Genomic DNA, 26,435 nt, shown 5'->3' with positions numbered 1-26,435 from the left:
TGCATTAGGTTATGAAGTAAGGGTCATGTCTCTTGTCCATATGCTGCAGGTACCAGATTGTCTTGCAATAAAATATTCAACATTTGATCCATGCAACACTTATTGTTAGTTTAGTCCTCTGTCACACAGGGTAATTTAGAGACACACTGAACCTATGTACACACTGATTAACGGCGCTATATAATAAATCTAAATGTTAATGTGCTGCTCTCTGTGCTAGGATTATAGTGGTCTCCCTGCAGTTACTCTGCATCTTTCTCATTATTTGCTGCAGCAGACGTAGTCCAACAATAGCAATACCTATGGAGTTTACTTACCTTGAATCTGTAAAATATGGATAGACTCAAACATAATCAGAGTTTATCACAGTTGTACCTATGTTGATTTTGCATGTGTACTTGTGTGTGTTCTTTTGGGCATCACATTGTTTCCATTACTCTTTGCGGTCACAACATTCATTATAATGTATAAATACTGTACAACTATTGTAGAAAAGGTTTCAGTCGTAGTCATCTGGACACTGTTTTCAGAATCAAGACGTTTTGGCTCCCATCCGGAAGTCATTCTCAATTGTGAAAAATGGTCTGAGAACTCAGAAATTTAAGCTACTCTGTGTTACTTAAGCCCTGCCCTCAGGAAGGAGTCTTCCTGAGTTTCTCCTGTTTACACTGCCTAGTTTCACCTGAAACTGAAAACAGTGTCCAGATGACTACGACTGAAACTTTTTCTACGATGGAACATTCCTGGACGAATGAGGGACTACTCTTGTACAACTATTGTTTGTGCTCCCAGGAGTATGCTTTTGTACATGTGGATATTAAAAGGAAAATATATCATTGACAACAGATGACAGAAAATGAGGGGAAAAGTCTTACATTTTTTGGTCTGATGGAGTTCACAAGTCAAAAAAAGTGTTTTCTACCTACAAAACTTAGCAGATTCAGCTGAGTTTAATGTAGAGTGGATGGGAAGTTCTGTGGTGGAATAATTGTGATGTCCTCATCCTCCTTTTGATGTTCATCCATTTGATGTAGACTACTGAATCCATTTGAGGCATTAAATAATTAAGCAGACCTTTCTCTGAGTTAAAGTTTTCTCATTATTTATTCTAAATGCTTATCGGACTATAGCAGATATGCTCTCAAACATAATTATCATCAGAAATGATTCAAATGTTTGTATAAACCCATTTCTCTTTCTAAAAAGGAAAGAGAAATGGACATGAATATGCCATTATAGATTATTGGAATATTGTTAAATGCTGACAAAACCTAAATTATACCAAAACCAAAAATAATACATTTGCTGTGAGACAGGTAAAGAAAGTACTTAGACAATATAACATTTTAAGACTCATCTATTAATTCTATGCTTCTACGTGATACTTAAATAGATATTTAACAGCAGTTATAGGATATTCAAAATCATTTACCTAGTCAATGGCAGTGTGCGGTATTTAACATCCACATGATCATGCTATGTCTATTTAAGGGAAAAGAAAGACCTTTTATTGTTTTTTTTTTAGATTTATGTGCACATTCAAAAAACACTGAGAATAAAACAAGATGTGTGTCTCTGCTTCTATCCATGATACCAATGCTACTAGAAAGACAAATCAGCACCATGGACAGTGGCAGCGAAGGAAAAAGGTTGGACATGAGGTTTTCAGTAATTCATCTTATTTATTTTTTATTAATCTTATTGCATCAGAACACTAATGCCAGACAACTGATTTTTATAATCATCATATCGATGTGTACATTCAAGAACAGCGTATCGATTAAGATAAGTCTCTGTCCAGCCTGTTCTTTTTCTGCCTCTAAATAATCAGGAGTTCATTAGGCTTTGGCTAAAGGAAATGGCCATTTCAGCTTAAAGTGTGTTATACTATTTCTGTGGTCCCATCATTAGTAACTGTGTTTTCAAGAGAATTCAATTTACACTCTTGCTTAGCTGCTACTACATAACCCACATACCCTCAAGTCACTGTCACTCCTACGTTCTCATTGTCTGGCAGCTCTAAAATGTCTTTGTTTTTATTTTTGTTTGATTAAAAAAAAATAATTTATTCACTTGTACTTTTAGTTGGTAGTAGTAGTCTTGCATGCAATATCTAGTAGTACTTAAGATCTTGTTTCTGTACATCTCTCTCAGTTTTGATCCATGTTCCCTCTACTTCTGAATTATTCCTGAGCTGCCACTAAATGCCAAAATGTTAAACGAAACATTAAATCCACTTTTACATTCCAAGAAAACACATAGACAGCCCAGTTTGTCAGCAGGGACTGTAAAATGTAGAATTAGCCTCAATTGAGATAGCCTTGTTGCACTTATCAGTCTCTTATCAGATACTTCTACCAGCACCGATAGCACCCACGGAGGTGGTATTACTCAGGTCTTTGACTCTCATCTTTATTTAACAGGAACATTTCAAGATGTTTTGAAAGCTGTCCTATTCAAAACATCCTTGAAGAGATAAAAGATTAAGACAGAAGATTTTAAATTTCACATCACTCTGTAACCAAATGTACCACCAAATGTACCACAAGTCAAAGATTTTTTTCTGTCACATTGTGTAACTTCTAGGGGTCTAATGGTACACAGAAGTCACTGTTTGGAACGGGTTCATTACAGCCCGAACCCAAATTGTTCCCAAACAACTGATTTAAAAGGTTGGGGCGGGTCTTCCAGCTCCAGCGTTTCATTTGTGCTCGCCGCAGGCTGCATTCAGACAGAATCACGTGCTGTGGCAAAAATACTAATACCAGTCTGCGACGGTGGGGGCCACAGGGGGTGCCGGAAAAAACACAGTGGCCTCTGGCGGAAAAGTTAAAACAGACTCAACTTTTGGAGAAAGGCAACCCGACGTCATGCTGAGGTGGCCAATATGGCGATTAGACCGGTCAAACTGCTCCACAGTCAGCCATAGAGGGAGAGAGACGGCGCTGGTCCAACGACCTATAGAATGAATAAGTAGAGAGAGCGCCGGTACAGAGAAAGCCAGTGAATCAGAGAAATAAAAAATTATTTTCTGATTGTTTCACAGTGGTTAAGTTCTAAGCACAAAAAAAAACACGCCCACACCCCCGCACAGCACCGCACAGCCCTGTTTCTGTCTGAATCCAGGCGTAGTGTGACTGACTGGCATGCCAATCAGCTTGTTGTGCTAACCTCAGCACATGCTGCTAACGGCGTACAACTAGAAGTTTCCGGGCGGAACTCACGCTTTTGAACTTTAGTTCCGCATTAAGTGCATCAATCCACACCGTGTAGTCTGCGTGTGGCTACGTGCACCAGACCGTGACGGTTCGGCACGAATTCACGAATCGTTACAGCCCTAGTAAATTTTAACGTTACAGTTTAAACTCCTGGTGACTACACAAAACAACTGGCGAAAAAAGAAATCTGATAAACAGTTCTATTACTTTCTGAGGAAAGTAAACAGAATTGAGCATGTAATGTTGAGCAGAAATAGGTTCCCACTGGCAGGTAACACACACAAAAAAATTGAATTCCAGGTACCTCTTCCAGAACTCCCACAGTGCACGTTTTTAAAAAAAATATCACTATGAAAAATCCTGTCAGAATGCCCCCTTGTTAAGGAGAAAGATTGTAAAAAGGATACATTTGCTGTCTCATTTAAGCATCCTAAACCTTTTAAATCTGCGCTAGGCAAGCTGAAATATACCGCAACACTTCCTGTACATCAACGCACAATTCTTGACACCTAAAATGTATTTGTACAAAGAGAAAAGGCTATGATGTAATAATTAATAGGGATTTTACACTATTTCTATGTTGTAAGCGAACTTTCTGATTTAGGGTCATGAGAGGCAGATAAATGTTGCCTACCTTTAGACAGTAAAGAAATGAATGATGTGGATCCAGTTATTCCACAGCCTTCACTCCTCTAATGAATAGGATATGATAAAAAAGGCCACAGTAAGCATCCCTGACCACAATGATTGAATACAATTGAGTGGCAATGCCAAAGTAGCAACGTGCAGAGGAAGATTATTGGTATCAGACCACCAACACGTGGGTTTAAAGTTACACGAGGACAGACACGTTCAGCTCCTGCGCTATGGATGTATTTACAGTGCGGAGGAAGAACAGAGATAGGAGAAAGCAACTCACCAGGTGTCACTCAGGACTATATCCATGCAGGGAAAATTGATGGCGGGGGCAAGAAGGAAGGCAGGAATGATGAAGTCTTTCACTGCCACCAATCCATATCAGTGCATCCAGGATAGCTGTGGCATTACACTGTGTGTAGACAGTGTGTATAGTGTACATTTCCCCATTCCCCGTGCAATGAAAGTAACTAGGCTGACACCTTCAGTGAGAGATACTCTGCAAAGCTTCCATTTAAGTTCAGATGGTAAGTGCAGCATATTCCCCAAGGATTACATTTAAACATTTTATTCAAAAAGGACTAGATGTTGAAACTGTAATTTGATTAGTTTTCGAAATTTAACATCTGGATCATCGAAGAAGATCACCACCATGAATCCATAACTCAGCAACTGATTGCTCCTGTAATATGATGATTTTTTTTTAGTATATGCTCCTCTTTAGTCATCCCTGTGGAGGACTGCTTCTAAGATTTTCGCCTTAGAAAGTCTTCAGTTTTACACAGCTGTTTCTGTCAGAACAATGTCAGAATTGAACTGCAAGGCTTTATTTTTGTTCAATTAGTGACATCTTTACTTTTACAATATGTCAACATTCTTCAGTTGAGATTAGGTAGGAGAGGTAGAACAGAAGGGGTAAAACACATCTCAATTCTAGTGCACATGCTGTGCCAGAAGCATCATCCTGGTGGAAAAAGGGACAGTTAAAATTTGCATTTAGATTACTGTGGTAATAGAAAAACCATGGTGATGAATCTTGTTCTGAAAAAGAAACTAATGTGGTTGTATTTTGAATAAAATTGTAAAGTTAAACACTCCGGGTCAATCCGTATGAAAACATGTGTATTGGAATCATCATAATCAATCCATCATACTACAATAAGAGCTAATCTATAGTTGTTAACATGTGGAGAACATATTACACAAAAAGAAACAAAGGGAATGATAATGAATGTACACAACTGTACACACTGTGCATACTGTACAGTTACTGTTAGGGGACATATTATAGCTCCATCCACATAGCTTGCGGCTGCCATTGTTTGATGACACCGTCATTAAAAGTGCGCTATAGTTTACGTAAAGTTTAAGCTTAATTAATAATAACAACAATGCCAAGTTGTAATATTGGGAAATATAAATAAATATTTCTGTTACCTTCACTCTCTACATATAATCTCCACACTGGAAAAAAGAACACCATATTTGTACCATATAACTTAGAGAAATGGGAAATAGTAAATCTACTGTAATGTACTTCAATCAGACGTTTGCCACACACCATGTCAAGTGCTGATTTTCATATTCATGAGCACCACATTGTTTGTCAATAGTGCATACCAAAAGGGTTTAATTTGTTTTGGAGTTCTCTCCAATCGCTAAAATGTCGGCTCCACAGCATCAGAGCCACTTAATTAAGCATCACCAAGCCTCTACATATACACACTTTTAAGAGCTGTCTCAAATGATCAAATAATAAGGCGTTCATCGGCTGAGAATTCCCCCATCAACTGTAGTCATTACCATGGTGGAGAAAATGTAAACAAAAGGAAAGAAACACAATTGAACACAAGTTGGAGAAAATGTATTCAGCATTAACTTATTCTGTACTTCCTTTTCAAGTTGAGAAAGAACTTCCTATTGCAGCACAGCATAGCAACAAGCTGGCTGTTACTCCATACCACCTTCATTATCGACTGCTGGTGACGCAGACAGAAGGAGGAGGAGTTTTTAATTTCTGTACAGGGTGACAAAGACAGACTTGTGGCACAATAGTGGTCTCATAAATGGCAAACCTTGAAGTGTTGATGCCATTAGCATTCAGTCGATTACAGAGGTGAAGACGTTAGCCCTATTTGAGCTTCAGTGAATAACAATGGTGTGGAGCTTACCATTCATATTACAGTTGACACATTCTATTCAACACATGCTTGCAAGATTGATTTTTCAATTCACCAACATCAGGAAAGAGTTTGTAAATACTGTAATTTGGTGAAAACCTTTTGATCTAAATGTTGATTATAAGATGGAATATTAAAGCTCCAATACATAATAGCTATGCTTTTAAGTATATAACCACAACACTAAATGAAAAAACAAACACAAACAAACAGTGGAGGGGGTGGGGGGTGGAACTGGTCAGAATACCAGCTCCACAATTGTTGATTAGAGAGCTCTCTCTCTCTCTCTCTCTCTCTCTCTCTCTCTCTCTCTCTCTCTCTCTGTCATTTATTGCCATCTGCTCAGCCTGGGTGTAAATCTGAACGCAGACTGACTGGCTCGCCCAAGCCTTATCTGTTAACATTTAGCAATGTCTAATTAAGCGAAAATGGGAAACGCGTTGGCTGAAAAATGCTGCGGCCAGATAATGACAGTCATAATAGTTTGGGATATATGTCTGTCACAGCAAGCAAATGCACTTATTAGATCAGGGTAATTAGAAGAAGACAACAGCTGTAATAGGCAAAAGCTGTTCAGCTGTGATTAAAGAGGCCAACTTGCAGTGTGCAAATGACTGATGAAGGTCACAAATGGCCAAATACCTAAAAATTCTCTATTCATCATACCCACTGAAGGCTTGATAAAAACCTACAAATAATGAAAATGGTCTTTTGTATAATCTGATAAAGACAACACTAATTAACCATGCCGGATCAGCTCCACAATACTGAATCGCCACTAAGTTGGCTCAATACCAGGCTTTAAGGTGATTTTACATCTACCAGCAGCCAGAACTGAGCAAAAGCAGCTGAATAGCCAAATGCTTTTCTATTTGTATTACTTACAATCTTAACATAAATTAACAGACAAGGTTAAAATTCTGTGCTGTATTGTAGACTTGCTGATTTTTTTGCCACATCAACATCAAGTTTGTGTTGCAAATAATGTCATATTGTCTGCTAGATAAAGTTGAGCAGAAGTGAAACTCCCTTGAACAAGATCCATAAGACCAGTCATATTTTGCCACCTTGTCAAATTTATGTTTTGGCCTGGTCATAAGGCAGATCTGAACAGGGACCAGGGAGAGTTTTGAAAACTCTTCAAGAAACATTTTTTCCTGATTATTAGACATTGTTTATATGTTTACAAATCGATATTTAATGACAAGATGGTCACCAGGGTGTTGTCTACAGGAGTTGAGAAGTCTGTAGGGAAGAGAATCCCTGAATTATATACCATAAAACCGAGCTTGATGATGATTAAGGTGAAATGCTCACAATGGATTAAATAATTCAGGGGGAAAAACAGCTAAATGATACTTAATGGACCAAAGGTAACCCCTTAATGATGCTTTTGCTCCTCAATTTATCCCTTCGTTAAGGGGTTTAACCCATGACTACATTTAATGTACTATATTAAAGGGGCCCATCCTCTACCCCACAAAGTATGGGGACGACTGATGCATTACATTCAGAAATTTAAGGGACTAGATTCACACTGCATTAGGGATGATAAAGGCATTTTAAATTTTAAAAGAACTTTGTTCCCCTATCAACTGCAGTATGTCCTGAACTTTGGGACCATTAAATGACCTTCATGATGGTGGCAGGAATTTTGTGGTTTTACTGACTGTATTGTTATTATTTTGATAAGAATCATGTATTTAATGTGACTGTGGGACATCAACGCATGTCTGTAACCCTTGAGGTAGTTGAAAAGTAAAATTATTACGTTATTTGACTGTCTCGCAAGCTTTACAGTTTGGCTGAGAAGACCAGTCACCAACAAACACTCGCATCCACTGATAGTCAGACAATGAGACAGTGTTTATTTTTGTCTTGGAAAAAGAAACTAAGGTACATTTACATTCTATCCTTTTTGTGGCATAAAGAAAAATATTTTCCAAAGTTTATACAAGAATGTTTTGGAGGATTTTGAAGGTTTTGTCCCCACTCTGGGCATGTTACTGAACTATGAAATAGCCATTTTATCCTGAAGTAGCCCTTAACTCTCACAATAAAAACAGTGTTAAATTTTGCAGAAGGGATTTTATTTCAGCATATTAGAAAAGTGTTTATACCTAAAAAGGTATCTGCAGTAACATTTATATTATGGAAAGTGGATCACTGTCTTTCACAAATTAATTACACCTCTTACTAGTAATATAACAATTATGACAAAAACCCAAAGTAAAAGTGTTTTAAGGAGACCATTACTATTTTTTTGCTTTGCAGAGACCAAGTGTTTTGATTCCACATGGTTTTGTGTGAATCTACAGTTTATTTTCCTTTCCCACCTAGGTGCTTGACCACTTGCCCAATGCTATCTATCTTGTTATAATCTGACTTGCCTTCTATAACCTCCTCTGTCAATACTTGGCATCGCCTTCAGCAGAATTTAATGACACACTCTGTAACACAACAACAGGGTTCAAAATGCAGCCTTAGTCTGTTTTTTTCTTAGTTCAAACTGAAGCAGTAGGGGCCAAAGCACTATCTGAGTTTGCACTGCACACCCTGTAGTAGCAGGTAAAGCAGGATTCTCCCTACTGTCAGTTTGGCTTGTGGGGTGATAGTCAAGCTGAGTGCCGACAGGTCTCCACATTCACACCTTTTTATTTTAATGTACATTTATTCAGTTCAGATCAGAGAACAGCGGCAGCTCTGACTCAAACAACAGGAGCCAGATTCAGTTTAGAGCTGTTCCACCTTTAGGGGTACTTTTTTTATGTGTGCGTGTGTGTGTGTGCGCAATATGTCACAGATTATCCATGGCATCTAAGAGTTCGGAAGAAAAATCCATAATTTAGATCCTGGGAGCCTTTCTGAAGTTTTATATGAATTTCCTTTTTAAATCATAACCTTTCATTGGAGCCATATCTGTTGCATCATAGACTGTGTTGGCAAGGGATCCAGACGTGTTCACGCTGGGGAGAGCTGAGTCAGTGTGGTGCTTCTTTATTGCCTCAGGCCAGTTTTGTCTCTACAGCTAAACCTTCCATATCTTCAGGGGGGAAAAGTTCAGTTTCTAACAGAGAGGCAACCTCCGTTCAGTAGGACAGGCAGCTAATTTATTTTTCATCATCACTGGATTATATTCAAGGTGGTATACCATCTCAGGGAGTGCACGTACTCAATGATATGAAGGGATTCTAAATGGACAATATTGAACTAATGAAGCCCTTTCTTGTCAGTCCATAATCCAGTTTGTTTTGCATCAATCACAGTATGATGGAAAATATTGTGAGAAGGGGTAATCCAGGGTTGTAACTAGTTTTTTTTTTCCCCCTGCAAGAAATGCATTTTAAAAAAAGAACCAGAACGGCAGACATGTAGTCATGTTGGCTTCACAAATCTCTGAAAAGATGCTTATGAGTTGCCAACTGATTTGTGACTGAACCAAAATTTTTTAAAAAAGGTCACAACTTCGAGAGACCTTGCCAAAGCAGCTGATGGAGAAATTTGTTGTTTTAAACAATCTAACAGGCAGCTTACACCGGACTTATTCAGCCTTGTTTTTCAGTCGTCCATCAGACACAAGTGTTACAGAAATGATATGCTTCATTCTAATCAATGCAGCTGTCTACACTGGCCGAAACGTAACAAATGTCACAGGGAGGAACTGACAGTTTTGTGGGGGCTCTTCTCTCAATGAGGGACTGTTTTTAAGCTGCATAAGTCACAAGGTCAAAAATTAGTTGTAGCCCTACATGCTTGAGAACTGTCTGCCTGGATGACAACAGTTGCATGTGCACCAGTGGTGCTCCATAGCTGCCTTCGGGCAACAGGGCTGCTTCATTTCATCTCTGTAGCTGCCTGTCTTTCCCTGCTCCAGAATAAGATCAGGCATGTCTCCTGACTCTGAATATTTGTATCTGTCAACACTTCAGATGTCAAAGACATGATAAAAGATAGCTGAGCACTGGATTATCAGGTTATAGGAAACTTAAGAGAAAAAAAACATTTGCTGTTTTGATTCTTTACTGTTTATTGTTGTATAGCAAAAAATACCTCAAGCTCTGGTATGACTGTGTAAAAAATTATTAGGCCTGAGGAAACTAGTTTAAATGCATTTGTGAAAATATAATTGTGTGTGTTGCCTAACCAGTTATTACTTTTATGCTATTTGCGGTTTAAATATGACTTAGAAAAATAAGAAGGGCATGGATTTTTTTATTTTATTTTCAACACATTAATGTATTCTTTTAATATGAAAAAGAAAATATACCCCCCGGAATAAGCACGTTAATTGCTTTGGGTTTAGGTTGACACTATCGTCTCTGGCAAGGAAGGTGTCACAGAGAAAATGTATGAGTTACGGAGTGACAGACATTTCATATAAAAAAATAAAAAAGACAAGTTGACATCTGTTGTACTTCTTGCTGAGACAAACCTAACCTTGTCTTGTTTGCTTTTTATTACCAGACTCTGCTTTCTGACAGTGACTTGAGTGTTTCCATTTTAAACACAGTGCACATTCCTCAAACTAGGGATGTCCCGGTCAAGATTTTTTTGGTCCGATCCCGATCAGAGTTCTTTAATATTAGGTATTCCACATCTGATCCAATACTTTCATTTACTTAAATATTGATTAAATATGTATGTGACACATTGAAACAGATGTAGACTAATAATTCTGGCACAACTTGTGTTTCACAAGCTACTTGATCTAAATACTGAAGGTCCTGGTTCAAAACTACTGAGTTGATAACTTACGTTATTCAGGGTTTTTCCAGCATAGAGATATTTTTGGTGCCCCCAAAGAGGTTTTAGCCAGCGGCATCTATTAAATCAAGGGCTGCACCTAGCGATTATTTTTTTATTGATTAATCTAACAATTATTTCTTTGATTAGTTGATTAATCTAACAACTAATTTATCGATTATTCTAAAGATTATTTTAATGACTTGATTAATTTAACAATTAATTTACCCAAAATAAATATCAAAAACTTGCCTCATTAATATTTTATTCAATAATTTTCTCTTAATAAAAAACAAATGTAACAAGAAAAGTATGCATTGCAGGGCATTATTCTGCAACAAAACAAATAGTTGTCTATTGAAATTATTATAATATCACTCGTATCACTCTGTTGGAGTTGTTGGACATATAAAAACACTTGCAGTTGCACAAGTTACAGAGTGGAGGTTCTTCCCTCACAAAAGACCATCGGCTGAGTACAGACACTAGATTGCAGAGAGAACTTTAACCAGACAACATACAAGTTTAATATTGGCCTGCCAGCAAGTTACTAAGGGAATTCACATTAATTAGCGATTGTTGATATGTGCTGCCATCGATGACATTTGTCATTTCATCCAGCGAAAGCCATGGTCAGAAAAGAGAAGCTGCCACCTGAATGTTTTGTACATAGTTCTTTGCTAATGCAATAGTTTAATTCAGAGCTAAGCAAAACAGTTATTTTCAAATGTTTTTTTTTGCCAATCCGGGAGTCACTCGCACTGGTGTGCACAAATACATTCACATTCTCTAATTTTCACTTGCATGCAAGCTACATTCTATGCTGTGGTAAAGGAGAGCAGCACTGCATCACTAGCAGGCTGAGGTGGACAAAACACAGTATAGTAAAGAAAGGATAAAACTGACTGATTCTTTAAAATATGTCCAGATCAGACCCAATATCAAGCCTTAGAAATCCTCAGGACATCGCTAGCTGAAACATTATTTAAAAAAATTAAAAAAACTTTAATTACATACTAATTAATAATTATACTAAATAAAGTAATTAAATGTTTGTGAAATATATTTTAAATAAAATGAAGATATTAAACTGATTTCTTAAGGGTAACATTTTCCAATATTAAATAACTGGCATCATGTAAAACTATACTTCCAAAGCAGCTTCCCCAACACGACCACAACCCTCTGAAAAGTCTCTTCCCAGTATTGGTTCTGCCAACATAGCACTTTAGTAAAGTAAGCATCAAGGCACATTTATCACAGAAATAGCCTTGGCAACGGGAGTAGCCATTTGTCACTATTAAAAGAATGCGTTTTGGCTTACTGTCTTAGTGTTCTAATGAACTCAATGAAAGATAGAGGTGTTCTTCAACAGGACAAATCTATGGTTCAAAACCTTAGTACTGGCATTCAATAGTGGTATCATCTCTTTCAAATCACCAAGGTTATTAATGGCTGAATCAGTTTTCCAGCAAGATAAGAGTTTTGCTGGTGGTCAAACCCCTGTAATGTGTGACCTAAGATGAGGGAGAGGACAAAATAAGAGAAACACCTATTAATATATAACAAAAACAAACCATCTATAGTCTTCCTACAGTTCCATCCTAAAGAGAGAGGACTTTTTGTAAGTGGTATGAGTGCACACAGCATTTCACATCCACCACCAACTGCCCAGACATAATGTGAGTGGAAGGCATCCTTTGGCTCTCCCCAAACAGAATGTGCGTGGGATGTAAGAAAAAGTGGGGAAGACGAGTTATCGGATCATATTAATGTTTCTATTGTTCAGGGAACCAAGTAAGGTTTGTGCTCCTTACAGCTTTGTGCACAAGCACTGCATGCAAGCAGCCCTCCAAAGGATACCATTTTTAATTTTTTTTTATTATTCTTTAACACGGGTAAATAACAGGTATTTAAAAGATAAAGGTATTTACAAAATATCAACAGACGCACAAAAGATATTAAGACATAAATAAACAAACTATAAATAAAATAAAAACAGGGGGAAGACAAAAAGGTGTTGAGCAAGCATATAGTGGGTTATTTGGTATTTGGAGTTTATCATATTGGGGTTGGGAAGATCTGAGTGAGTGAGGTGGTAAAGAGAGGAATGAGCTCTGGATGAACTGCAGGAAAGGAGACCAGGTGTTATGGAATGGGATCAGATTGTCCTTTAGGTTTGCATGGTCTGTTAACAGACTGAGCCAGTGGTTTATTGATCATTTTGTTGTGTCTTTCCAGTTGATTAATATGCTTTTCTTGGCCGCAGTTAATGCAATTAAGATGAAAGTTTGGAGATGTTGTGGGATTGTAAGCGATGAGAGATCGCCTAAAAGAAAACATATAAAAAGAAAACAAATCTTTAGAAGTGCACTATCTTTCTTTTCTCAACACAGCAACATATCCACTGTGGTGCCTTGCAACTAACACAGTGTCATTGTTTCACACCTAGACATGAATAAAACACCTTGTTTTTTGCCAAGCCAATAGAATGGTTGAAGCCAAACTGCATCGCAAATGAGTAAAAATACCTGAGTAACTAACAGAACCATTTTATTCACTATTCATTACTTAGATTGTGCTATAACCTACGCATGAGGTGTTCTTTGATAATTTAGCTTGACTGGCCAGCTGTGTTGTTACTCCCATTTTCATTACATTGCTTCCACCTACACTTCTCTCCTCCTACTCTTCCTCTGAAGGGTTTCAATGATATTACAGTCTTCTTTGGCCTTAGCTGTGCAAAAACAATGTCTTCACAGTGATTTCCCTGACTGAGTAACACTTCATCGCCTCAGGCTAACCTCAACACATCTGTTAATATCAGAGAAACCTTCACTGCTATTACAATTAGATGTTGAAAACAATATAATCTGTACTAGTATGCTACTGGTCCTTTGACATATGTGCAGAGAAACATAAATACAGAGACCTACAGTCTGTTTATCTTTCTTTTAACTGCAGAGAATTATTGATTGTTGGCCTAGCACTAGATGACTTTATGACAGCCATACTCAGACAAGTAAATGCACACACATTAAAAATTTACCATATGACAAATGATTCTAGATTTATTATTTTTTTTTCTGTAATCATTTAATTTCTGAAAAAAAAAACAAATTTGTTGTTAAAAGATATAACAAAAAATATTTTACATGATGTTCTAATTTCATAATAAACAAATTCACTAAGAAACTCTTAGTAACTCTCAAATAATGTCTGGTTTCACGGCGTGATTAGAGTTTAAAAAAACAGCTACAGTGCATTTATCAATATTGATTCAATGCTTATGCTAGCTTTATTAGATGTCACTTGAAGATACTAATCGCCTTTCATTGTCTCACAGGTTAGTTTACATTACTATTAATGTTATTAGTTGAATTTTGGACCTAATGGATGACCATTTCTGTAGAAACAAAAGAAGTAGATATGTAAATGGGATCTACAGCTGGGTTTGCGTGCAAATATTTGAGGAATATTATAATACAATACATGCATTTTTTGAAAAGCACAATTGTCACATAATTAAATGTGTAGGGTATAAATCACACTGCTACAGATAAGACCCCAGGTCAGTTCCCAAAAAGCAGCTCAGAACTGGCAAAACATGCACTCACACATCACGACACTTCCCACAACCATCTGCATCCAGGACATCATCTCTTATCCATACACTCCACTTCACCCTCTCTCAATTATTAAATGTAAAATGTTAGAGTATTGTTCTCCCCTGGTTGCACTACTGCTGCCCCTTTGTACATGCTTTGGTTGCATGATCAGACAATTTTTGCATCTTTGTATAGCGTGAAATATAGCCCTATAAACTGACACAAACGAGTGATGACTCAATGAATGTAGAGCATCCTAGAGCAATTTACACATTTAGCCATTTAATCAAAATTAAGTATTGTAATTCTACATTCAGGAAATCTGTTTATAGGCTTCTACTCCAAATGTGAATCACACCCAATTTTTAATATTTCAAAAGCTTTCTTGAAAAGTCCTTGATGGTTATTTTATTCCTGTCTGAATCATCAGTATGGTAGGTCCTTATCAAAACAACTATGACTTCTTTATGTCTCTATACAACATGTTAGTCCACAATGCAAAACACTTCAGTTGTTAAAGGAGGGAAAAAAAGAAAATATCTCTGCCCACGTAGCTATCAAGAAATGAAATGGTATGCAAAACAAGAACTTGATCCAGATGACTAATTTCTCCCCTCCATTCCAGAAGTCAATGCCTACTTATTTGTTTGTCATGTTTATGGCAGCCTTGACGACTAATAACTTTCTGTGGGAGTCTCTTGTGGGTGGTAATCTGCACCAGCAGATCGGCTAACCATATGTTCTTTGATTATTGAAGGTGATGTGTGAGAACGCTGTCAGCCCACTGCGTCGTGTTATCTGAAGTAGACACACGGGTCAAGGCTCACAACCGAAGCCCGACACATGCTAATGAACTTTTCTCATAAAATATGCATCAAGCCCTCCCAGGGCCGTACAATGGCAGAGGCGTGATTTTGCAGGAATTATGGGAAGTCATTTCCCATTATGTCAATGCTAAATGAGGACTGACCTGCAGGAGACGCATGTCTGACCCATGTCAAGATAGTTCCTGCCAATATTGCACGGAGAACTTTGCAGATCAGTTTTGACTTTTAAGATACTGTGGTGACAGAGAGAATAAATTGATCTGGGTGCACGGCATAACCTTGTTGAAGTAATCTCCCTCAGAAGTCAATGTTCCAAGTCTGTATAATTAATCAAAGACAATGATGTCAATGAGGGCTCCGGTTATGAAATTAGAGGCATGCTGTCTTCCATTACTGTACAGCTTATAAGTGCATTAGGAGGGAAAGAGGAACAATAAACCAGGTGTGGAAACCATTAGCTCCATTCTTCATTCCAACCATTTGTGGTTCCCATCTCTTGTTTTCAGCGCAATTAAATGTCTCGTAACAAGGCCAGAGCTGAGTGCTTGAGTGTTGATATGGTAGTCAGGATTACAAACAAGGTGTGAACAGCAACAGTGCAATAGTTGTTTGCTCAATAATGAATGAGGCTTAACAAATTAGGTTGGTTCTGTAATATTTATTTTTCTACTACGCATTAGGCTTTGTAATGAATGAGTGTTTAATTACGAAAACATGTTTTAGTCCTTCCAATGATGCAAATAACTCACCTGACAACAAACACATTGACTAAAAACCACTAATCGAGCTAGAAGGACTTTTGTAATCCTGTTTCACTTTATAATCTCTACTTTCAGTTGTTTTTATGAACGCATTTACACATACTACTAATATGATTCAGTACCTGTGTTTCCTTTCGTTTGTATTCAAGAATGATGGATAAATTGTATTAGGTCACTACTCTTGTATACCTCTCAAGTATACCACAAATGGTCTGCTTTAAGGCAGAGAAATCACATCTACTTGTACTGTTATAAAAAGGAAAACTATTGCATAAACAAGTAGTCTGCAATATGTATTGAGAAAATATGCCTTAAGACTAAATTCGTTTTTTTTCCCCCTGACAAAACATGTGCTTTACTCATGCAAACAAAATCAGACTCAATGGCATGACATGACAATGCTGTCAGTGACATGCTACATTCCACCCAATGCTTAATTCTCATTGGTACTTCCACTGAACTATGTAAAGACATAAACAAAACGTATTGGAAGACAGAACAAATTAAATATTCAATTGCATGTCTGTGAGCTGGATTATATATTAGTAATCTTCTGTATGAGTTGCCTCTTTCATAGAACACACGTCTGTCAAATGACACACTGCGGCAAGTGGAACAATCTCCTGTGGCCGTCCGTTGTCAAATCTGTTGTGCTTCTCACCAGAGTGATGTCTGAGAAAAAGCAAAGTATTTTAAAGAAATCATTGTGAGCTTTGCACTGACATCTCATACAGTACACATGTCAGGTTGATATATGTACTGCCAATAAGTCATGCTATTTCTTCAGATGGTTGCCTGCAACTGAACTGTAACAACTGCACATTTTTTGGAGTTTTTTGAAAATGGTTTATCTCCATTTTCAGCAGCTTTCGTATAGGCTTGATTAAAAATACTAAGACAAGGCTTGTAAAGCATAATATAAAAGCTCATCAGCACCCTCTCATTACAGTGTTATTAAATAATGCATGACTTTCAACCTCTACAGGCAATCAAGGAACAGCAGAAACATTGACAGGTCTGTGGCACAGTGTGCGGTGGCCTATAATTGACTGCAAAAATAAAGTCACGGTTTTCACTACAGAGACAAGCAATCTAACTAATTAGACCATACATCTAGGAGAACTGTCTACTGTAGAGGTAATCTATCACCGGGCACATAATTATAACACTTATTTTTATGTTCAAGTGCCAGTACTATCATTGAGCAGATAAAAACTAAAAGGAGGTGGGAGGTGAGGGCAAAGACTATGGGCCAGAAAGTGCCACCAAATTGGTATTTATGAACAACAAAAAGGTATTAACACCCCATACCTACTGTCTATGATGACCATGTGTTCCTGGACTGTCTCCAATCAGAATAATAACACTGCATGATTTATGTAGGTATTGCAGCTAATGCAGGATTAGGTAATGCTGGTAATGGGGATTCCGCAAAAAGCAAACCTTCTAAACTATGTATTTGTTTTCTTTCCTTCAGGTGATGAGCTCCATAAATCTCTGAGTGGGATCCTGACAGACCCAGGAAAACTGCTCTTTGGGTTTGCCATACCCAGCATAGCCCCCCACCTCACCCATTCCCCATAAACACCTTCACAAATTGTTTCAGTGTGGCTCAGCTCTCACCACTGGACTTTAACTTGGGGACCTGAACCTCACAGATCGCCAATGCTAACAAGGAACTGCCTGCTGCTGTTCCTTTGGATTCTTGTCGACGAAGGCTCAGTCTCTTCTTTACGTCCACCTTCACCACCACTGGGACGGAGCAGGACGGGGAGGGAGCACTCCAGGAGCTTGGTGGGCCCAATGAGGAATGGGGCAGCTGGATTTCAACGGGTCAAAAGGGGCTGGGTGTGGAACCAGTTCTTTGTACTGGAGGAGTACATGGGGTCAGACCCGCAGTATGTGGGCAAGGTAAAAAGCCTTATTTTTTCAGTTTTTATGGTGCGGGAGAAGTCATAAATCACATAGTAAGGAACTTGGGAGAAATTGAATTGGTGGTAAATGGAGGGAGCGACAGAACGTGAGGGAGATAAAATAGGAGAAAGGGAATAGAAAGAACACTATTGTAGAGTAAGTTTAAAACTACTCTGGGCAATATCAACAAAATAAAATATCACAATGAGTTTATTTATTAGCGATACATGTATATAAACAATGTGACAATCTTTTGGGCAATGCTGTCCTTTTTAACAAAACAACTGTAACATGTACATAGAAATACATCTACCAACTCTGGTGGTCATTTTGTCCCTGGAACTGAGCCTCGCCATTTCAATCTAATAATGCTCTCGCTGTAAAACTGTCCCTGTTTGTTAGTTATATAAATGGTCTCAGGCATGGGAAGAAAATCTATACATGCTAATGGAGCTGTGCCAACATTTCTGTTAGACTAGCCAGACACACATGGCACTGAAGTGGTGAGAGAATCGATGGCATGTTAGAAATAAATTTAAATTACAGTCCTTGTAAAGCTGTCAGAACATCATAGTTATGAGCCAGGGAAGGTGCTGACAGCAATAAAAAGACAGCAGAGACCCAATAGCCTGAACTGAATCCAGACTGTGATATATACACACAGCCCATCAGACACACTTCTTTTTGTTCCCCCTCAAACCTTGGCCATCTTTTTAGTATAGGATTTTTTATTCTCTGCTGTGGCTGAAGACATTCGTAAGTAAACTCTGTGGGGGTTTAAGGCTAAAGTTGTAATTTGGCACTCCTAGCTCACATAGGATAATAGTAAGACTGACTTATCTGCCCCAGTGCTGCTGCAATCAGCCCTGACAAGCCATGCTGTTTGTGGAAGTCTTTGAGGCTAAAAGCAGGGGGAGGGAGGCTGCTTTCTGCTGCACTCCTAAGTCACTTAATCCTGGGCTGCTGCACTGCTTCAAACTAATTGACTGATTCTTTGCCATATGAAAAGCATTTGGAGAGGAGATCCTCAGACCTTTGTTGGGACAATCTTAAGGGAAAAGGCTTTTGCTTCAAAATGATTTTAGCTATAATAGGATAAAAGTTAAACAGACAATGCCTGGAGACAGGGAGGGCGAGGTGTTAGGGACATGTCTTCCAAGGAGTTATCAAGTACCATCACAGAGGCCTATAAGAAAAGGTAACAGTTTTGTTTTCAAGGCACATAAACAAACTCTAATGGACCATGAGTCTTAGTGCAATGAATGCTTGTCCTATAATACGTCAATGCCTAATTGCGGTAATGTATTCACTCCAGAGCACAAACATGATTTCCATTCAGTGACCTGCAGAGTGTTGGGGCTATAGTTGCTTAAGCAACTGCCGCTTTCCCCTCAGTGGCAGAAGTGCCCTTCTGGACCAAATGAAGTATAATAATAAAATGTATTACTAGTATTTTTGCATAGGTGTGAGCATTCATTTCTTTCAGTTACTGAGTTGAGGAGGAAGCACTTAATAGCACGTTTTCCTTCTATAAAACTCTCTCTTTCCTCAGCAGTTATGTTTGGTTTGTATGATTGCTTAAAACTAATGTTATATGACTGTTTTATTCTTTGGTTCTCATTTATCAGTTAATTACAGTAGCAAAGGCCACACCACATGGCAGCTGTTGTGCTTGTTCTTATGGTCAGTTTGTTGTGTCCGTTTATCCTTAAGCACTTGTAATGTGTATTAATATTTGAGGAGTATAAATTCTTTATAATTGTGTTGCTAATTTTGTTACTATAATAGGGTGTTGACTCGGTTTATCTAAGGTAATGTAGCATTATAAAACAAGTTTCATGTTGGATGTTGCATATGGTGATGCTGACACTGCCCTCTGAAGAGAGGCAACAGAAGCAGAGATTTCGTTGATGCAGCTGTACAGCCCTTTTTTTGCAAAGTTGGCTTCAAAGCAGCCAGTCAACATCCGAATCACTATTTGTGCATAACCTTTTATCTTCTGATCAGTTGTTCATCCAAATACAAGCTTGTAGCTCAAATAATATATGCACGTGTGAGTGAAAGACATGACTGTGAGCATTTTACAACATGCTTTTTCAGGTGATGTAGTGAGCCGCTTCCTCTCCGAATGTCTGCACAGTGCTGTTTTTGTTTGATTTTTGTTTTCTCCCCTACGATCCTGCTTAAAAAAATTGAGCAACTCAGATATAAAAAAGGACTGCGCTTACACTGAAGGCACTGTTTTTTATTTTAAGGTCAGGCATAACATCCCCAGCCAAGACTGGAATGTTAGCCGTGTGGCTGCTTGGGTTCTCTTGAAGTTGGCTTAAAATATTATCAAGTCTGCTATCTAAGCCTTCAGAGCACCTGAGACCTGGAAATGTATTTAAATTGAAATCTATGCAGTTTGTCAGTGAAATCATTTCACTTTTTTTGGCTGCATCATTGTACACTGAGCAACACAGGATAACAGCAGGCTTTATACAAACCAAGTCTCAAATTCTGACGTACCTACAAAACTTAATGTAAAGAAAACAGAGAGGGATAAAAATTCTGATTTGGGTACAGCTCTAATACCCTATATCATTTAGAAACATTATATTTGTAGGGTATGTGAGGTGGCAGGGTTGTTTTATGGGATGGTCTCATTTGCGGACAGTTTTTTTATGAAGCAGTAGTACTTTTCATATTAAAAGCACAAGAAAATAGAAACAGAGTAAATACTGTGGCAGTTAAACAGGTGCAAATATAAGATAGAAAACTGACAAACCGGGTGAAAAAGTCAGTCCTTATTTATCTGTGGCTTCAAGGCCTTGTTAGCTGCTATTTAACTCTGAGGTCTCTGGATCAATATAAAGTGTTCTGTCAAGCTTTTAGGCTGGTTTCTATTGTGCCTCACAGTGCAATTAAACAAAAAGAAGACAATGTTATTCAGAAATGTGTAATTCTTCCCACGTTGTCAAAACCTTGCTGAAATTCTGTGCCGTATTTGACCAAAACCTGACCATGTCATCAGTAACAAAATCTATTTCCAGAGTGTTGTATTAAATGCATCACTGCCAACTGTAATTGCAACTGCTAAAGCACTACTAATTAGCGCCATCCATTAAAATTCAAATAATTCACATTACTAACAAGATGCAGTAATTTTGTCATTTCTGACAGCATACAGAATGCAAAACAACCACTGGAGGAGGAAGGGAGGAGGGGGACAATCACTGATGGAGTGGGAGTAGAGTGCCAGTGCTACGGATCAGCTAGTTAACTGGTGATTTTTGCCCGAGTGGTTGCTTGCAGTGACGGCAGATGTTTGGAAAAAACATAACATTTAGTTGTCCTTGTGAATGCCTAATGTTTTCTTTTTCAATGAAATTTCAACACATACTCATCTGAATCTTAGACTTCACTGAACCTATATCAACCAAAAGGAAGTATGGAGGGACATTTATAATATTATACTAATCTAATTCACCAGTAAACTGCTGTGAATTACTAAGTCTTGAAGCACCTGTCCAGTATAAACAATAAAGCCAGATCAGCATCAGAGCACTCTGTTGCTGTGCTCGCAACACATTATTTTGGGCGTCTCAGCACTATCCGACTTCTTTTAATGTATTGCCCATAGCGGACAGAATTTTAAAAACATATTTCAGTACAATGAAATCCAACAAAACTACCTCATACTACATCTTCCAAAATGGCCATACTCTCTGACACATTTAGTGTCAGAAGTTTAATAGAGGTAGTATTTACTTTGTAGCCCTGCCGATACTGGATTTTTGAGGCCGATACTGATATTTGGAAATAATAAAATCTGTTAAAGATATACCGGCTGATAATAATAATAATAATAATAGTAATAGTAGTAGTACCTACCTACCTACCGACATACATATACACATATATTCAAAGCACTAACACAATTTCCTTTTCCAAGTGCACTCCTTCTCTTTTCATGTTGCAATCACATGAAGCATAGGTAAATATTGGTCTTTTGCAGGGAATTTTAGAAGGAAGAACATACTAAAAAAAAAAAAAACATTATCCATCTTTACATGCTGCCTGGTCTATTTCAGATTAATGAGTTCAAGTAAAGCTACATTTCTTTTCTTCTGCGACACTAGTAGGAAAATATGCCATGTCTGCATTTCCACTTGTTTTGGTGGTATGGTATGCCTACAAAATAAATAAAGAGAATTAATTTAGACTTAGACTCTTATACCATTTAATGCATGCAACCTAATTTTAAGAACTAAAACTGTGAAACAAACTGTGAACAAGTACAGTAATATATTCATATTGATTTTACACACACACACAATACCATATGTTAATATTTATGCCAGAATTATAAATTCTTGCCTTAACAGCCTCTCAGGCAAGTTGAGGTGGCAGACACTAAACATGAAGGGAATGTTAGAAAACCTACAGTCACTGGGAGCTGCAACTTACACTACTTACTTAATTATCCTCTTTGCTCCCTGAGGTTCAAATAAGGTCATGACAAGATTCAGCATGGTCTTTAGCACGACTGCTGGTTCCTACTGCTAGCATTACTACTGGTGCAAATGCTCTGTGGTCTTGCCCAAGGGCAACTGAACTCCAGTTGTTTAGAAAAATGGTTATTTGATTTTCCACATTCAAACTACTACATTTTTCATTACTTGGACCTGTAGGGTAAATAAAGAAAAAACTGTCTACAGAGGATATTCAAAAAAAAATATATATACAACTTGTTCAAGTTTATTGCGAGGCTGCTTTGAGTGACAGGCAGTGCTGTGTAGCTCCCAAGTTCCAATGCCAAACAATAAATAAGAGACAAATAACAACAAACCATTATAATTTTATGACTGTCTTCCTCTATAGTTTTAACTAGACATGAATAATTATTCTGTCACTTGAGATACAAAGGAACCACAAGAACATATTGATTAGAAATCACTTTCACTAAGCACTAACATTTCACTTTATACAAGAGTTTATGTTGAGAAACTTCTGACAATCTCATTTTGACAACAACCACATTATTGCAGATTAGCAATTAAAGCCCAGAGGGCTTAAGGGGGTTAATGTAACAACCCTGTGCACTCACAATTAGATAATGCTGAGGCCTTTCCTATGCTGAGCAGTGATTATCTGCAAGAAAAATCTTCCATTAGTGGTGTGGCTGTATATCAAGCCAAGTTGCTTCCTCTCTCTCACTATTAAACTCTCCACTGAGTTCTGAGCAGCTATTTTCCAGCATTTCTGTCTAGCATCATGACACTCTCCATTTGAACATAATGGTCATGAATTGCTGTTTGACATATTTTCCCTAGAATTATAATAATGTGGCAATCCAGAATGCACTTAAAAAAGGAACTGCGCTTGTCATTTCAAAGCATGATAAATATAATGACCGCTTACTACCGAGTGGCAGTCCAAAGCAACCCATCTCAGGTTTTCCATCACTAACAATGTTGGGACTTTCTGACCATAAGCTACAATTTTGTATTGACAACATAGCATACAGTGATGTAAGTGGATGGAATTTGGAGTACAGCAAAAAAAGAAAAAAAGAAAGTTTGCATATTTGTTTTTTGCATTTCAGCTGTTGTCTAATAATTTATACTGACTTTCTCCTGAGATCCTGAGATCAAGGGAGCTGGGAGAGACTACACAGAGCGTTTGTATAGAGTCCTATCCTTTGCAATAACATTGATGAGGGATTGGACCCACGTAATGACAACCTGATCTTTAGATTCTCAGTGTATCTAAAAAAAAAAAAAAAACATCTTTGCACATCAGAGAGACTCCACTGTGTTAACTCCATAGACTGTATGAAACACGGACGTAGTGTCCGTGACGTCACCCATAGGTTTCTGATAGGTCACCCACCTGTCACGCCTTAATTATGCACTTTAAGCCTTAATATAATTGATATGGGTGAGGAGCCAGTGTCAGTCGGCCATTCGAGGAACTGCAGTTTCCGGCACTTCCGCGTTGGCTTCATTTTTCAGCCTCGGAGGTTGCCGCTTGGTTACCTCCCACAGAAAACGACACCAGACATAACAATGTTTTCTTTTTATTTAAGTCATGAGAACATTATAGCAAGGCAATGAGAGAGACTCTCTTGAAGGAGACTAAACAAATTATACACGTGGCAAGAAAATGCAGTAAGGGAATCGGTTCCATAATTTTTTTTTAAACTCATCAACGCTGCAGACATTAGGTTCAGAAAGCAAATATCATACCCATAACAGCACATGCACTGAAGGTTAAAGAGAAATCCAATCAATTTAGGACCAATGAAAGGAAAGGAGGAAAAAGTCTTTCAGTACCCTTTATATTACTGCAATACAGAACATGCGATGGCATGCCGTGGCATGCTCCAATGCCCTGTTTCTCACACTTGCAGACAAAAGGTCGCTCATTTAAATACAAGTCAATAAACCACTTTTGCTAGAAAGGCCAGCCTTCTTTCTCCTACAACTTGTTTATTCCATTGCTTCCTGCCTGTCAAGGAATGACCATTCTTCTTTTTATTGATGGCTCTCCCTACCAGTCCCACCCCACACCTGGCTGAGATTTATTACTGATGTGGAGTCGGCAATTTAATCTTTCAATGAGGACCTATAAGAAGGACATAAAAGCCTTTTCAACAAGACTTATGCACCAGGCCCAACAAAGAGAGATTCCATCATCTGACCATATGAGATTTACCAGCCTTACTAGTGATAGCGTGTTCCACACTGTTAAATATGGCTCAGTTTAAATGCTTTGGAATTTAGCTGTAAAATGCTCGCAGTTAAATATAGTTCAGTTTAAATGCTTTGGAAGTTAGCTGTAAAATGCTAGAAAACCTGAAGAGGCCCATATAAAAGCAGCAAACCTGTTTACACGCTATGATGATGATGGCCACTGTTGTAAAATACTTCAGTGGGACTTAATGCAAGCCAGCAGTTAATTAACATCTACTCCAAAATCACAGGCTTCAATACTTGATTGTTTTGCACTGTTCTCTGCGGAGGTCTATTCAGTGACCTACAGCTAAGCAAGGCTACTACATGCAGAGCCCGAGCAAAGTGCCACACAATAATCTTGTTGATCTATCCATGACATCCATAAAGCATGTCTAATGCAGTAACTGATTGCTTGACACTACAATACTGCAATCACTGAGACGGGGAACATAGCACACAAGTACATATATCAGCAATTAGTTGACCCTTGTGATAATACAAGTATTTAATAATAGGAATTGTCCTCAGAGATACGGATAGATGTTTGAATGCCAGCAAAGAAAATGCAGTAAATGTGTGGATTATGTAAAATGTGTCTAAAACACTCTCCTATAAAATGCTCATACATGATCTTATCCCCAAATTTATCTAGAAATTTGTTGCCCAAGTAATTTCACTGTCAAATGCAAAGTAATTTGAAAGGATTGCTCACCTGAAGATTATGCATGAGATGTGCCAGTGATTCAGCTGCTCGTTAGAACATATTAAGAGGTTGAGGGCATTTACAATTGTAATATATGTTGATGATGAATGTTGCGAGAAATTCTGAGAAGAACAGCTGAAATAAAAGCTAATGATGCCATTCATCTGTCCTGCCAAAGTAATATATATCATATTTTGTCCTCATGGGTAATGGACTTTTCTCCTGAACTGCCTGGATCATATTTCCAAACAGTGTGCTAATGCTCCAATCAGTATCACTTATTACCGTGGTCAACAATTTCCATTTGTTCCTTGACAGTGATGGGTAATATTGTTGTGATTCTGGGTAGAAAATTGCATTCTGTATGTTATATCAATATCACTATATTGTTTAATCAAGTGTGATATGAGAAAAGGGAATCAAGCCTTTAACCCCAGTCTCTAAGATCAATAACAATCATGTACATTAATGTGGTATGTCAAAATTCATTCTTACACCATGTTATTTGCTATGCAAAAGATAACCTCACACATTTTTGGAAACTTTTAGTAACGTATGATAAAGCTGCTACTTATTGCATCCTATTAGTTCCTCAGATTGTTGACCTAGGTAACAGTCATATCAACGATGATGGTTACAAACTTCAATCCATCTACAGTGAATGTAGTTGTCTGGGTTTTGATGAATGCCTATTTACAAATGAAAGTGAGATGTACGGAGCACTGAATCGCACTAATACAGCTTCAGAGGTGAATACAACTCAGTGGCTTCTCTCTGTTGTCACACACCCTAGGCTATATCTGTCAATCTATCCCATTTTGTCCTCCCTTTCTTTCTCTCTCACACACATACACACACACACATCCCTACACATGTTCCCCGTCGTTGCATATCTACCAGTATAGCCTCCTGTATGTATGTGTGCATTTTTTCCCCTCCATCCCTATTACCTGACTGAGGCATGACACAACCCAGATAGCAAGCTCCGAGCTGTCAGCAGCAAAGAAATGGCTCGCAAGCCAATATCGATCAGCTATAATAAGCTTGCAGCATTTGACAGTGTTTTCTTTCCATCAGCAGCTCACCAGTACACCGACTACCCCTGAAAACTTACCAAGCAACC

At 38.0% G+C, this 26,435-nt stretch overlaps 1 protein-coding gene across 1 annotated transcript in view; it reads left to right on the top strand.

Annotated features, from left to right (window-relative positions):
- The window catches only part of LOC122866732 (cadherin-12-like), a 99,637-nt gene that overhangs the window by 18,478 nt on the left and 54,724 nt on the right, over positions 1-26,435 (top strand). The window contains exon 2 of the mRNA XM_044176769.1: positions 17,451-17,884. Coding sequence (XP_044032704.1) covers positions 17,639-17,884 — 246 coding nt within the window. The 5' untranslated portion in view covers positions 17,451-17,638. The remainder of the gene's footprint in view (positions 1-17,450; positions 17,885-26,435) is intronic.

Source organism: Siniperca chuatsi, linkage group LG19 (assembly GCF_020085105.1).
Source record: "Siniperca chuatsi isolate FFG_IHB_CAS linkage group LG19, ASM2008510v1, whole genome shotgun sequence".
NCBI lineage: Eukaryota > Metazoa > Chordata > Actinopteri > Centrarchiformes > Sinipercidae > Siniperca > Siniperca chuatsi.
This window is presented reverse-complemented; position numbering and strand designations above follow the sequence as displayed.